Below are 15,650 nucleotides of genomic sequence, written 5' to 3' on the forward strand. Positions count from 1 at the left end.
GTTAAACTTGTTTGGCAATATATATGCCCTTTCAATAGAACAGTCATTTGCCTAATTAGTGCATTCATTCACAGATCTCACAAATATTCAGTGATCAAATGACAAGTGGGGAATTACAGTTATATCATTTATTATTATATTATTTATTATTTGGAATTGTGTGATTAGCACAATATTTGAATTAATGAGAATATTTCATATAAGAATGTAAGTTTGAGCATCTCAAGCTTATTTAGACTGAGTTAAAAGTCAGCAGTAAAAAAAATCTGCATTGGATCTTAAAATCTTTGAGAGATTGTGACATACTATTATTTGGTGTAAATGTACTTCTAGAGTGTTACAACTGGAACTGCACTTGCAAATCTTGAAAGAAGTACGTACAATAATTAACTGTCAAACAAATGATTGAATAATTCAACTATCCTACTATCAAAGCAGTCTCAGGCATGTGAAATTATTGACAATATATACATTCAGCTATGTTTGATATTTTGATATTTTTTCTCTATGCAACAGATTGCCACTGCTTTAAACGTAGCTCAACTCAAGTGTGATGGAACGAGTCCAGTTGTAAATTCTCAATGCTAGTAAGTTCTCATCTTATTTGTAAATGTATGGAATTATTACTGATTTTCAAAAAAAGTTCAATAATGTCAACAGAAGTGGGGTTTTGATTGGCTAATTGAATCATGTCATAACATTGGCACCTCATTTGACGATCAAGCAATGTGCGACATAGTTGTTTGTACAAGATATGCAGAAAGAGCAGTCGAACACTACTGAAGGACCTTGCTGAATACTTTAGTATTCAGTAAAGTATTCATTAATATAGTAGCCACAATAACCAGAATGCTCATGTATACAATGGATACAAAGGACAGAAAAATATATTTTAAAAAAACCTGCGTTTATATAAGTTTGGGTGTTATGAAAATAGAAAAGAGCCAAAAACTCTTCCTTGTAGTAAGTTAGTGGGGTTTTTAGATGATAAAATGTTGCATAAGTCAACAGTGCTTTTTGCAAAAAATTAAAACTTGGGAGGTAAGTTTTTCCACCGTTAGTCACAGTAAGAGGATGATGTACCAAAGATAGAAATAATCACACACAGTAGCGTAGCCAGGATTTATGTGTGAAGGGGCAAAGCAAAATTTTGTCCCCATTTGTCGATTTTTTGCCACATTTTAAATCATTTTAAGGACAATTTACTCTTAGCCATCCCCATTTTATCCCTGGAAATTTTCTGTGGCTCCCCCTGGATACGCCCCTGAATCCCAAGGAGAGAGTTAAATGGTCAAACCTACTGATGAACAAATGAATGCAGACAAGAGAACAATATATTTCATTCTTTTTATCTGCGAGAGTTCCTACTTGGACATATACTCTTCATCTCTTATAATGTTCCTTTCATTAATGTATCTCACAAAGTTCAAGAATTATACAATTATGTTTAGTTATTTGCGAGGTTAGTTTATCAGCATTTATTTTTCTGATTGTAGAATTTCTTCTCACCTCCATACATCTTTTGGTTCAGAAATCACAAAAGCTCTTAGTCCTGTGTACAGACAAGTCATAAAGAGAATGGGTTCCATCCCTGGTTCTGATGCTTGTATCCCATCCTTTAATGGTCTTTAATAAGCTTTACTAGAGGATTCCTTCGGTTATCATAGGTTGTCAACCCGAATATAAGAAATAAATCTGTACCATTTTGAACAAATAATGTTATTTTAAAACTACATCAAAGAATAGATATGAAAATAATGTACAGTGCTTTCTGAAACAAAATGAACTAGCTCTGTTCATAAATTACTAATGCTGTGCACAATTTATTTCAGCCGTGCTGGAGGTGGAAGTCAAGTGTATGTTGCTACTGCTACAGTGTCGACTACACTGAGTTCTGATGACACTAATACAGCTGTGCAGAATAATGTGGATAGCTCCCTACAAGAAGAACCATTGTCCCCTCTCAACCCTGGTCAAGTACGCTCATGTAATGGAAATGGATGTAAGTCACCATTATTTGTCAATCAGGTAGCCTTTTATACATTATTTTATTTATATGGGTACAAGCAGGTGGGATGGTGCCATCACACCTGTAGTCAAATTCATTACCCTGTTTGAACGTATTGGTAGGTTAAACAATGGGCATGTTTCAGATGTCTTTGGAATCCAGCTTATTTTCATTGACACATTTTTTATCGATGAGTAGGTGCCGACCAAATAACATATTTGGATGGGTCTGAAAATTGTAATTTTGCATCACAAATTATTATTCTCTGCCATATTCTATTGATATTGGTGTTGGTTTTTATGTTCTTGGTGTCAAAGATTTTCAGTCTCCCCACAGACTCCCCATGCCATCCAAATAAATGACCAATTTCAATAAACAAAGTGTCAAAATGCTGGGAGATTATCCTGTATCAAATAAGCTGGAGCCCTAAGGAATCTGAAACATGATCCTTTTTACCTCTGTATAACCTATCACTATTGGCAGGCATATAATTGTGCCAATCACGGTTTTCTCCAAACTTGGCCATAGATTAGATTAATAGTCAAATATCTTTTCCATTATGTCCCTAATGTATTGGAACCCTTTGCCTAATTCCATCAAGAATGATCACTCCATAAGTCAATTCAAGATCATTTTGAAAAGCTTTTCTTCAGAACTCTTTTGACTTATTTCATATCCTGCTTCTTGTTTTAGTTTATTCTGTCTCTGTATATAAGCATAATGTGTAGTGTGAGTTGGACATTGCAATCATATCTTTTGCACTCTACAATGTAATTACAATATTTGACTCGCCATCTCCTTTTTCCTCTGATAGGTACCAATGAATGCGATGCTGCAAGCGATGATTGTGATGCTTTAAATTCAGTATGTTATGATACACCAAATAGTTACGGGTGTGAATGTGATACTGGATATGAACATCCAGATCAAGATGAACATACTTGTGAAGGTAAGTGATAATTACTGACAGATTGACACCGGAATTCTCTGTTTTGTAAATGTTAAAATCTGTGTTGTTTCCCGTTTTCTAAAAATAATAATAAAAAGTTACCCACTCTAGGGAAATCCAGAAATATTTAATTGGTTTGTGCATTCTATTGAATGGACATTGGAAATTAGACCTAAATAATTAAATGTTGCCTGTTGTTGCAAAATTCCATTTTCCGTTTTCTACTTCGAATTCCGTGGAATCGCTCCATTTTCTGAAAAACAGAGAATTTCAGGCTCTACTTTAACTGCAGATAAGAAACAAGACAAGCACACTAAAATTCAGGGGTTTGAAGTTGTTTTCACATCAAGCACTACATGAATGTTTTTGCTTCAGTTGTTTTATTGTTGGACAATTATGTGTCAGAATTAGGTAGAACTTCAGGATGAGACTAATGAATTATGCATGTAGACTGCCCATTTCTATATATGAGGCTATGAAAAGACTTGTTCATAAGGAGGCAAATTTAAAAAGAAGTTGTATTACCCTCTTTGACTGACCCAAACATTTGACAATCATGTCTTAGTATATACAAGAAGTAATACATATTAATTGCAACAATGGACTCAGTTTTAGTGAAATTACTTTATTTAGTTGGCACCATGTTAGAATGCATGTTCCACATGCTTGTGTTATAGGGGTACCTGATACTCTCAACACAGTTCTACAGTTATGCCCACTGATCACAAAACCTTTCAAAGTAAATTAATCCTTAAGAATACTAAAAATACTAAAGATATGGCGGCTCCAAAAAGAGCTGTTTAAAATATACTCAAAGGGGATGAGGACCGGAGAGAAACATAGTTAATTTATTCATTTTTAACCCAAAGTACAGGTTCATCATTGATTGGCTTGCCATGCTTTAGCCTACCCCAGTCACTATGTACTACTTTCACCCTCTCCTGGAACAGTCTGTTCAACAGAACCCAGTTTTCTACAGCTTTTGAGAAGTATACCATACCGCTGATATTCGTGTTGGGATAAAGGGAGAAATAAGATTTGGTTCATGGACTTCTAATCATGCATGCTTTTAACAAACCATTATTGTTTTGATTCTTAATTTTGTTGCTAGATATTGATGAGTGTAGTAGTGACAACAACTGTGATGCCAATGCAGACTGTAACAATGTAGACGGGAGTTATACTTGTAGCTGCCACACAGGGTACTCTGGGAGTGGTGAAACATGCGAAGGTAAGGGAGTCTACAATTTAAAAAGTACAAGATGTATTTATATTGTACTGTAACAGGCTAGGGTTCCCAACCACTCAGAAAAAATGAAAATCCATTTTTTTAGACAAGGAATATGAGAAATCAGCCAACATCAGGGAAAACTTGGGTACTTTGAGTGGGTCAAGGGGGCAATAGAAGGATGTGCATGTAACATATGACTCCTAACTGTAATTCTTAGTCAGTGGGAGTGGTCTATTACGTAGACACATAATCTGATTGGACAATCGCGAGAGTGTTTATCAAGCTGTAGACGTCTATCAGGCTGTAGACGACCCCACGTCATCATGAATGTTGTTAACACGTAACACGCTCATAGAGGTGCACGTATGAATCGCGTTGTATGCGTAGACGCAGTGCGGAATACTTGAACGCGCTAGCAGTACACACAACAAAAGATGTGAAGTTGTAAACAGGTTTCGTGCATTTTAGACAAATTAGAGTTTTTATGATGGTAACTTAAAGCCATATTATAACATTTTCATACAAAATAGATTAGCATTTCTTTGCCATAAAATGTTAGTTTTTACTGTCAGATATATCCCCTTTTATTTTTGAGCCGAACAACTACGGCAGAGCAAAGAAAATTGGAATTTACTACCAGCGCATATGTCGCCAATATACGTACCACTCCTTCGGTCATGTTATGGTACGGCCCTTTGTTGTGTAGATCACCGTCGCGGACGCCGTGTACGTACTGTGTTTGATGAACAGCGGGTATGCGTTCGACTAATAATTCCATCGTAATAATAAAAGCGCTGATTCGGCGTTTTATTCAAAATCTCAGATTTTGACAAAAATACAGAAACTAGAGTCTTGATTTTTTCAGGGTATATTGGTTTAATAAAGTACAATATAATCGTGTAAAAAAATAAATTTTAAAAAATCAGTGAGGGCGTCCTCCTCAGCAAATGTTATAATATGGCTTTAATTTTTGCTTTAAAAAATATATAGTTACATTATATTAAAAAATAGTTACAGTTATTAAATTAATATTTAACTGACTAAGAATGAGAATAAACGATAGCAATTTTCATTTTACCTATCCTCTACCTATGATAGACGACCTGCAGGTCCAATATTTTTATCATACTCAAAATATTGGACCTGCCTGTCGTCTATCACACGGTAGAGGAGAGAATTATGTTTCCTCAAATGAAATAAAAAACACAAAACATTGTGTGAATATTGCAACTTTTGTTGGAAATGTGGGACATCTTTCTGAGAAATGAACTTTAATGGGCCTATCCAAACCACATTTTTAGCCTAAATCATGAAAGTTTAAGCACAATTCTGTAAAAATGTGCACTAGAAGGAAAGGATAAGTCATTCGAAATTGTCATTAGGTATTTTTGAAATGACAAATTTGGCAAAAATGTAGAAAACAGCAGTATTGACAAAATTGAAGCTCCAGAAATTACAGATATGTGTAAAATATCTTTTGTTGTCTTTGATATGCGGCTTTCAGCTTAACCACTAGCAGGTTATGTCAGCACGTGTATGACAGTAACAAATGTGCCAAGACCTGGATTTTGATGAATTTTACGATCCTCCTGATGAGCAAATCACTGAATGAGCCTTTAATTACATGCACATGCTTTCCTATAATTTCTCAGTTTTAGTAATTATTATTAATTATGGACAATTTTGGACAAGTCTGTGTTGTTTTGGTATAAATAATCATCTATATTAGCCTGTTTAGGCTAGTTTTGATGTTCTTTATGATTTTAAGTAACTTTAAGAACCCTTTTAAGTCGTTTACCAGTTACAATTTGTTTTAATGGAAATCACCATAGTTTATCTCTAACTTTCACATGATTTACTTAAAATTTGACATCAACAATATTTTGCATTTGAGTGACAATTTGTTTGATTTTTATTTCATAATTGGAATTGCGAACTCTTAGGCATTGTGTTGAGCCACTTTGGTTGACTTTAGCAGATGTAATGTGGTCTTGGAGAAAAAAAATTAAAACAATTCCAATCAATCAAAAAAAATCTTGGATTTTTGTGATTTTTTTTTCAAATAAAAAAAAACAGCAGCCCTGGATATGGTGGCTCTGGAAAGAGCTATTCAAAGTTTACTCAAGTGGATGAGCCAACGTCTTAAAAGCTATAAAAATCAGGGTCCTGTTGACCAGGCTGCTCCAGGACAGTGCCAAAGTAGCACATAGTGGCTGGGGTAGGCTAAAGCATATAATTGAAGACCGAATTAAAAAGACTAGTTTGCGCCTGACGTCAGGGCAAAGGCGAGACATGATTGGTTGCTGACCTGCGCAGTACAGCACAGTAGGCCCCTACATGTACTTTGGGTTATAAATTAACAAATTAACTTTATTTTTCGTCTGTCTCGACCAATGCTAGATATTGATGAGTGTAGTGGCAACAATAACAACTGTGATACCAATGCAGACTGTACCAACACAGATGGGAGTTACACTTGTGCCTGCCAAGCAGGGTACTCTGGGAATGGTGTGACATGCAGTGGTAAGGGAGTTACAGTTTGAAATGTACCATATTCATTTCAATAAGCGCCCAGGGCGCTTTACAAAATCCTTTTGGGTGGGCGCTTATTTTTACCTGGTTCACCTAATTTTTTTGAAAGGGCTGTTTATTAGAGACAAATTTACCTATGTTATAATAGGGTCAAAAGATGTTCTAGTAGCTTTTCTGATGCAGTAAATGTATTGCAAGTTTACACAGGACTTCAAATCCTCCAGCTATTTCACTGTATCAATGTCTATGAGTCACTTCAACATTAATGGTAAATTAGCAAATTGAAAATACCCTGGGTGGGCGCTTATTGGGGTATGGGCGCTTATTGGAATGAATATGGTACTAAGGTGTTTGTTTACTTATATTCATTTCAATAAGCGCCCAGGGCGCTTTACAAAGTCCTTTTGGGTGGGCGCTTATTTTTTACCTGGTTCACCTAATTCTTTTGAAAGGGCTGTTTATTAGAGACAAATTTACCTATGTTATAATGGGGTCAAAAGATGTTCTAGTAGCTTTTCTGATGCAGTAAATGTATTGCAAGTTTACACAGGACTTCAAATCCTCCAGCTATTTCACTGTATCAATGTCTATGAGTCACTTCAACATTAATGGTAAATTAGCAAATTGAAAATACCCTGGGTGGGCGCTTATTGGGGTATGGGCGCTTATTGGAATGAATATGGTACTAAGGTGTTTGTTTACTTATATCTCAAGTAAAGTCTCATGCCTGAATTTTTGGAGAAAGTCAATAAAGATATGCATATAAATCTCACACAAAATTTTACACAAATGTGAAGCAGAAATGATTATAGGTTAATAACTACGTATTACTTTGTGAGAAAGAAGTTTAACAAAATAATGCATGTGAGCTCAGATGTTGAATAGTCGAATGAACAAGCCCTAAAAGGTGGGAGTGCATTTGAAACATCATCTCTAATTTCGTTTATAACCTATTTGATACGCAAAAACATTCTCTTGAATTCTGCTTTTTGTAAATATTGGAACTAACAATCAAATATAAATGTAACTACCTCCAAAGAAAATGAATGAATCCTACATGTCAGAAACACGTTGGAAAGCACTCCACACTATTATGTAATTACCCGATTATGATAAATGAATGATGAGAGCGTTCACACGGTCAGCACCTCGTCATCGTGTGGTAATAAATTCTGGTTATACATACACCACAGCAATTATGAAGTCCATTGAGTAAACATAAATACAATGACCAAATGCGTACATACGGGTAACTTTCATCACGAATTATGACACGAACATGCTACAAACAGGCCCAATGATGGAAACGGACACACGATACTAATATCATACGATTATGACACAATTGTAATCAACAGGAAAAATGCGCTTGTGGACGAGTTTTTACACCCCTCATATGTTTCTAACATCTTTTCTGATTGGCTATGTGGTTCTAAAGGTGAATAAAAAGAATATAGAGAATGTTATTATTTGCTTCGGAGCTTTTAAACAATTTTATAGCAGTAAACATTACAGTTTCATTAAGTATATATTTTTATGAAGGGCTATTTTTTCCACACATTTAATTTTCAAGAGATGTGTACTTTTCTGTGACTTGGCATGTGTTTAATTAAGGTTGGTCTGAACCCTGGAATTATGGAAACTTTTGGGCCTCATAACTGCTAAATTGTTGGTCTAAAGTATATAAAAGTATACATATTTAGAATGGCAAAGACTTGATAAGTTCATCTGTGAGGTCAAATTTGGGCCAAAATGCTCATTTTTGGCCCAAATTCCCAAAAATTTTTGGCCCACTTCTTTTTCGTACATCCTACCAAAAAAATTATTGGGCCAAAAATTTTTTTTATTAAGTTTTAAAAACTAGATAAAAATATCTAGGAGTTATTTTTTCATTTTTTTAAATTTCGACCAACTTCGAGAAATTTGCACCAAAAATGGTCAAAAAATGCTGAATTTTCAAAAAAATCATAAAAAAACCAGATTTTCGCCCAAATTTCAAATATTTTTGGTTAAGTTGGTCATTAAAATTCAAAAAAATAAAAATCGGTATGATAGCGCTGATGGGTTGGCGCCAAGATAGTTGTTAACCTCCCGTTTGAAGCTCAGCCGATTCTGGTTAGAGATAATTGGACCGGGTAGAGCATTCCAAAGGTGAGCTGAGGATGGAAGGAATGACCTCTGGTGGCTGACCAGGTTGGATCTTGGGATTTTGACAGCTTGGTCGTGGGATCTGACAGAACGCCGCAGACGAGGATCAATAATCATACGATCTGGTAACAGATGTTGAAGGAGTTTTTTGGCCCAAATTTGACCTCACAGATGAACTTATCAAGTCTTTGCCATTCTAAATATGTATACTTTTATATAGGCCTACATTACATCAACAATTTAGCAGTTATGATGCCCGAAAGTTTCCATAATTCCAGGGTTCAGAGCAACCTTAAGAAGTCTTTTTTCCCATACCCTCCAAGGATGTGTATTTTTTCCAAACCCAAAAGTACCAAATTTATATACCCTGCTATACAAAAATCAATAACATAGATAAATGTTGCTTGATGATCTAAGCTAGTATGTTGCCGTTTGGTTGAAAATTATACATAGGGATAAAACATACCAGCACCAAATACTACTAAATGATAAGGGAATTTACTTTAGCATGTATGGATAAATAAAGTTAAATGAGTTGCGTATTTTTCCCTCATTCATCTTTACTGTGTACCTTTGTTTTAACACGGTATTGCTGAATAATGAAGTTGAGCACATACCTAAATCTAGTAGATTCATCCTGTTGCTATAGAAAAGTTGGGGAACAAAGCTAATTGTTTTGCAAAAGTGGTTTCTACCAGATATAGAGGATGTGTTAGCTTTCATTTACTGTAGCAATAACATTTAAAAAAACGAGGGCATACAGGGAAAGTTAATGTGTTTAAATACAGAATTTGTTCAACTTCATCTGTGTATACAGGAAAGAATTAAGTAATATATGCTGCTGTTTGTCATAGGTTTATTTCATAATTGACAGTTTGATTTATATAATGAACCGGCAACAAGCAACTTGGAGCTGAAGACTTCAGCGGTTTGGAAAGCAGGCAAATCTATCCTTGCTGGTAAAAATAAATTCGGCAGTAAAAATGTTCCACTTTGTTGGCATTGTTCACAACATGTTTTTTTTTTCTTTCTTTATATTACAGCAAATTGTGTTTCTCGGAAATATGAAATAGCAATGACTTTCAATTCAGAAAATACTTATGCAAATTGTGAAACTGCCAGGAATGGGGTAAGTCTATTATTTGCCTCATTGGGCTATTCCAGTTGAAATCCATACCAAGGGTGAAAATAAGAAATGGTGAACCAGGGGCTCCTTTTTACACAAAATGGCCCCCGGTTCACTTCATTCAATATGGAACCAGGGGCCACTTCTAATCAACAAGGGGCCAATATTTGTTCTGAATAAGTTCATCATGCATAATGAAGCATTAATGGCTATGGAATTGAATTTTTGGGTGTAGTGACCAGGGGCCAGTTTCTGAAGAAAAGTGTCCCCTGGTCAGCTTAAATTTAGATGGGACCAGGGCCATTTCAGGGTTTTGGGGGGCTCAACGGCTCCCGGCTCCCACTTATTTTCACCCTTGATCCATACACCCCTATGGAAGACAGAAATTCATACACCCCTATGGAAGACAGAAATCCATACACCCCTATGGAAGACAGAAATCCATACACCCCTATGGAAGACAAAAATCCATACACCCCTATGGAAGACAGAAATCCATACACCCCTATGGAAGACAGAAATCCATACACCCCTATGGAAGACAGAATTCCATACACCCCTATGGAAGACAGAAATCCATACACCCCTATGGAAGACAGAAATCCATACACCCCTATGGAAGACAGAAATCCATACACCCCTATGGAAGACAGAAATCCATACACCCCTATGGAAGACAGAAATTCATACACCCCTATGGAAGACAGAAATCCATACACCCCTATGGAAGACAGAAATCCATACACCCCTATGGAAGACAGAAATCCATACACCCCTATGGAAGACAGAAATCCATACACCCCTATGGAAGACAGAAATTCATACACCCCTATGGAAGACAGAAATCCATACACCCCTATGGAAGACAGAAATCCATACACCCCTATGGAAGACAGAAATCCATACACCCCTATGGAAGACAGAAATCCATACACCCCTATGGAAGACAGAAATCCATACACCCCTATGGAAGACAGAAATCCATACACCCCTATGGAAGACAGAAATCCATACACCCCTATGGAAGACAGAAATCCATACACCCCTATGGAAGACAGAAATTCATACACCCCTATGGAAGACAGAAATCCATACACCCCTATGGAAGACAGAAATCCATACACCCCTATGGAAGACAGAAATCCATACACCCCTATGGAAGACAGAAATCCATACACCCCTATGGAAGACAGAAATCCATACACCCCTATGGAAGACAGAAATCCATACACCCCTATGGAAGACAGAAATTCATACACCCCTATGGAAGACAGAAATCCATACACCCCTATGGAAGACAGAAATCCATACACCCCTATGGAAGACAGAAATCCATACACCCCTATGGAAGACAGAAATCCATACACCCCTATGGAAGACAGAAATCCATACACCCCTATGGAAGACAGAAATTCATACACCCCTATGGAAGACAGAAATCCATACACCCCTATGGAAGACAGAAATCCATACACCCCTATGGAAGACAGAAATCCATACACCCCTATGGAAGACAGAAATTCATACACCCCTATGGAAGACAGAAATTCATACACCCCTATGGAAGACAGAAATTCATACACCCCTATGGAAGACAGAAATCCATACACCCCTATGGAAGACAGAAATCCATACACCCCTATGGAAGACAGAAATCCATACACCCCTATGGAAGACAGAAATTCATACACCCCTATGGAAGACAGAAATCCATACACCCCTATGGAAGACAGAAATTCATACACCCCTATGGAAGACAGAAATCCATACACCCCTATGGAAGACAGAAATCCATACACCCCTATGGAAGACAGAAATCCATACACCCCTATGGAAGACAGAAATCCATACACCCCTATGGAAGACAGAAATCCATACACCCCTATGGAAGACAGAAATCCATACACCCCTATGGAAGACAGAAATTCATACACCCCTATGGAAGACAGAAATTCATACACCCCTATGGAAGACAGAAATCCATACACCCCTATGGAAGACAGAAATCCATACACCCCTATGGAAGACAGAAATCCATACACCCCTATGGAAGACAGAAATCCATACACCCCTATGGAAGACAGAAATTCATACACCCCTATGGAAGACAGAAATTCATACACCCCTATGGAAGACAGAAATCCATACACCCCTATGGAAGACAGAAATCCATACACCCCTATGGAAGACAGAAATCCATACACCCCTATGGAAGACAGAAATCCATACACCCCTATGGAAGACAGAAATCTATACACCCCTATGGAAGACAGAAATTCATACACCCCTATGGAAGACAGAAATCCATACACCCCTATGGAAGACAGAAATTCATACACCCCTATGGAAGACAGAAATCCATACACCCCTATGGAAGACAGAAATCCATACACCCCTATGGAAGACAGAAATCCATACACCCCTATGGAAGACAGAAATCCATACACCCCTATGGAAGACAGAAATCCATACACCCCTATGGAAGACAGAAATCCATACACCCCTATGGAAGACAGAAATCCATACACCCCTATGGAAGACAGAAATCCATACACCCCTATGGAAGACAGAAATCCATACACCCCTATGGAAGACAGAAATCCATACACCCCTATGGAAGACAGAAATCCATACACCCCTATGGAAGACAGAAATCCATACACCCCTATGGAAGACAGAAATCCATACACCCCTATGGAAGACAGAAACCATACACCCCTATGGAAGACAGAAATCCATACACCCCTATGGAAGACAGAAATCCATACACCCCTATGGAAGACAGAAATCCATACACCCCTATGGAAGACAGAAATCCATACACCCCTATGGAAGACAGAAATCCATACACCCCTATGGAAGACAGAAATCCATACACCCCTATGGAAGACAGAAATTCATACACCCCTATGGAAGACAGAAATCCATACACCCCTATGGAAGACAGAAATTCATACACCCCTATGGAAGACAGAAATTCATACACCCCTATGGAAGACAGAAATCCATACACCCCTATGGAAGACAGAAATCCATACACCCCTATGGAAGACAGAAATTCATACACCCCTATGGAAGACAGAAATCCATACACCCCTATGGAAGACAGAAATTCATACACCCCTATGGAAGACAGAAATCCATACACCCCTATGGAAGACAGAAATCCATACACCCCTATGGAAGACAGAAATTCATACACCCCTATGGAAGACAGAATTCCATACACCCCTATGGAAGACAGAAATCCATACACCCCTATGGAAGACAGAAATCCATACACCCCTATGGAAGACAGAAATCCATACACCCCTATGGAAGACAGAAATCCATACACCCCTATGGAAGACAGAAATCCATACACCCCTATGGAAGACAGAAATCCATACACCCCTATGGAAGACAGAAATCCATACACCCCTATGGAAGACAGAAATCCATACACCCCTATGGAAGACAGAAATCCATACACCCCTATGGAAGACAGAAATCCATACACCCCTATGGAAGACAGAAATCCATACACCCCTATGGAAGACAGAAATCCATACACCCCTATGGAAGACAGAAATCCATACACCCCTATGGAAGACAGAATTCCATACACCCCTATGGAAGACAGAAATCCATACACCCCTATGGAAGACAGAAATCCATACACCCCTATGGAAGACAGAAATCCATACACCCCTATGGAAGACAGAAATCCATACACCCCTATGGAAGACAGAAATCCATACACCCCTATGGAAGACAGAAATCCATACACCCCTATGGAAGACAGAAATCCATACACCCCTATGGAAGACAGAAATTCATACACCCCTATGGAAGACAGAAATCCATACACCCCTATGGAAGACAGAAATCCATACACCCCTATGGAAGACAGAAATTCATACACCCCTATGGAAGACAGAAATTCATACACCCCTATGGAAGACAGAAATTCATACACCCCTATGGAAGACAGACATCCATACACCCCTATGGAAGACAGAAATCCATACACCCCTATGGAAGACAGAAATTCATACACCCCTATGGAAGACAGAAATCCATACACCCCTATGGAAGACAGAAATCCATACACCCCTATGGAAGACAGAAATCCATACACCCCTATGGAAGACAGAAATTCATACACCCCTATGGAAGACAGAAATTCATACACCCCTATGGAAGACAGAAATTCATACACCCCTATGGAAGACAGAAATCCATACACCCCTATGGAAGACAGAAATCCATACACCCCTATGGAAGACAGAAATCCATACACCCCTATGGAAGACAGAAATCCATACACCCCTATGGAAGACAGAAATCCATACACCCCTATGGAAGACAGAAATTCATACACCCCTATGGAAGACAAATCCATACACCCCTATGGAAGACAGAAATCCATACACCCCTATGGAAGACAGAAATCCATACACCCCTATGGAAGACAGAAATCCATACACCCCTATGGAAGACAGAAATTCATACACCCCTATGGAAGACAGAAATCCATACACACCTATGGAAGACAGAAATCCATACACACCTATGGAAGACAGAAATCCATACACCCCTATGGAAGACAGAAATCCATACACCCCTATGGAAGACAGAAATCCATACACCCCTATGGAAGACAGAAATCCATACACCCCTATGGAAGACAGAAATCCATACACCCCTATGGAAGACATGACCTTAATATCCCACACAGTGAGTGTGAATCTTAAATGGGGTTACTTGAATGGGTGACTCCATTTGAAATCTACATCCCCTGTGTTGGAAATTAAGGGCATGTCTTCCATAGGGGTCTGATTTCAACTGCAATATCTCATTGGAAGTTGAGAGTGACAAGAGGTGAATAATATTAAATAAAATTTGGGCAGATTTGATTTTGTTGTGGTCTAACATTGATTTTGATCAACCAGGGACCTCTCATGATACCACAGACAAAGAACTTAATCAGTGTGCCATGCTGCTCCCTTTCCACAGTGTGAAAGCTGTAACTGCACTCGCAGATTTGTAAAGAAATACAAATAAAATCTAGCAACTGGCGATCAAAATGACCCATCAAATCAGTCTCTAGGAAGGTGAAATTGATGGGAAAATGTTAATATATCTATTCAAATATGTTGATATTTTCTTCTCTATGTAACAGGTTATCAATGCTCTTAGCACATCTCAACTCACATGTGATGGAGCAACTCCAGAACTTGAAAATGATGAATGCCAGTAAGTTCTCATCTTATTTATAAATGTAGGATCGGTATTATTACTCCCTCCGTTAGAATACATGTACAGTGTCTTGTAGGCCTACACATTATAGTATGAACATTGAACAATATGAATGGATTTTCGCAAAGATGAAAATTATGAAACTTGTACAGTTTGATATTTAGTTTGACCAATTTTTTGGTCAATTTTTAGATGAAAAATGTAAAGAAAAATTTCATCATATATAAGGAAAGCATACACAAAACCAATTATAGCATGATACATGAACATTTTTACTGGTGTCCTTCACAAATGCTTTTAATAACCCCCTCTCTCTTACAATAATATCCTGTATTTAATATTGTTTGTCACAAAATGTGATGCTTGTGATAATTACAATCAAATATTTAAGAAATTGGCACCAGGTTAAACATTT

At 37.6% G+C, this 15,650-nt stretch overlaps 1 protein-coding gene across 1 annotated transcript in view; it reads left to right on the top strand.

The window, feature by feature from the left end:
• Window positions 1-15,650, top strand: part of LOC140158568 (uncharacterized) — a 93,348-nt gene that overhangs the window by 55,112 nt on the left and 22,586 nt on the right. Inside the window, exons 6-12 of the mRNA XM_072181708.1 lie at window positions 517-587; window positions 1,833-2,002; window positions 2,823-2,957; window positions 4,069-4,188; window positions 6,589-6,711; window positions 9,912-9,997; window positions 15,159-15,232. Of these exons, the coding sequence (XP_072037809.1) occupies window positions 517-587; window positions 1,833-2,002; window positions 2,823-2,957; window positions 4,069-4,188; window positions 6,589-6,711; window positions 9,912-9,997; window positions 15,159-15,232 (779 nt within the window). The remainder of the gene's footprint in view (window positions 1-516; window positions 588-1,832; window positions 2,003-2,822; window positions 2,958-4,068; window positions 4,189-6,588; window positions 6,712-9,911; window positions 9,998-15,158; window positions 15,233-15,650) is intronic.

This window comes from Amphiura filiformis, chromosome 1 (genome assembly GCF_039555335.1).
Source record: "Amphiura filiformis chromosome 1, Afil_fr2py, whole genome shotgun sequence".
Lineage (NCBI taxonomy): Eukaryota > Metazoa > Echinodermata > Ophiuroidea > Amphilepidida > Amphiuridae > Amphiura > Amphiura filiformis.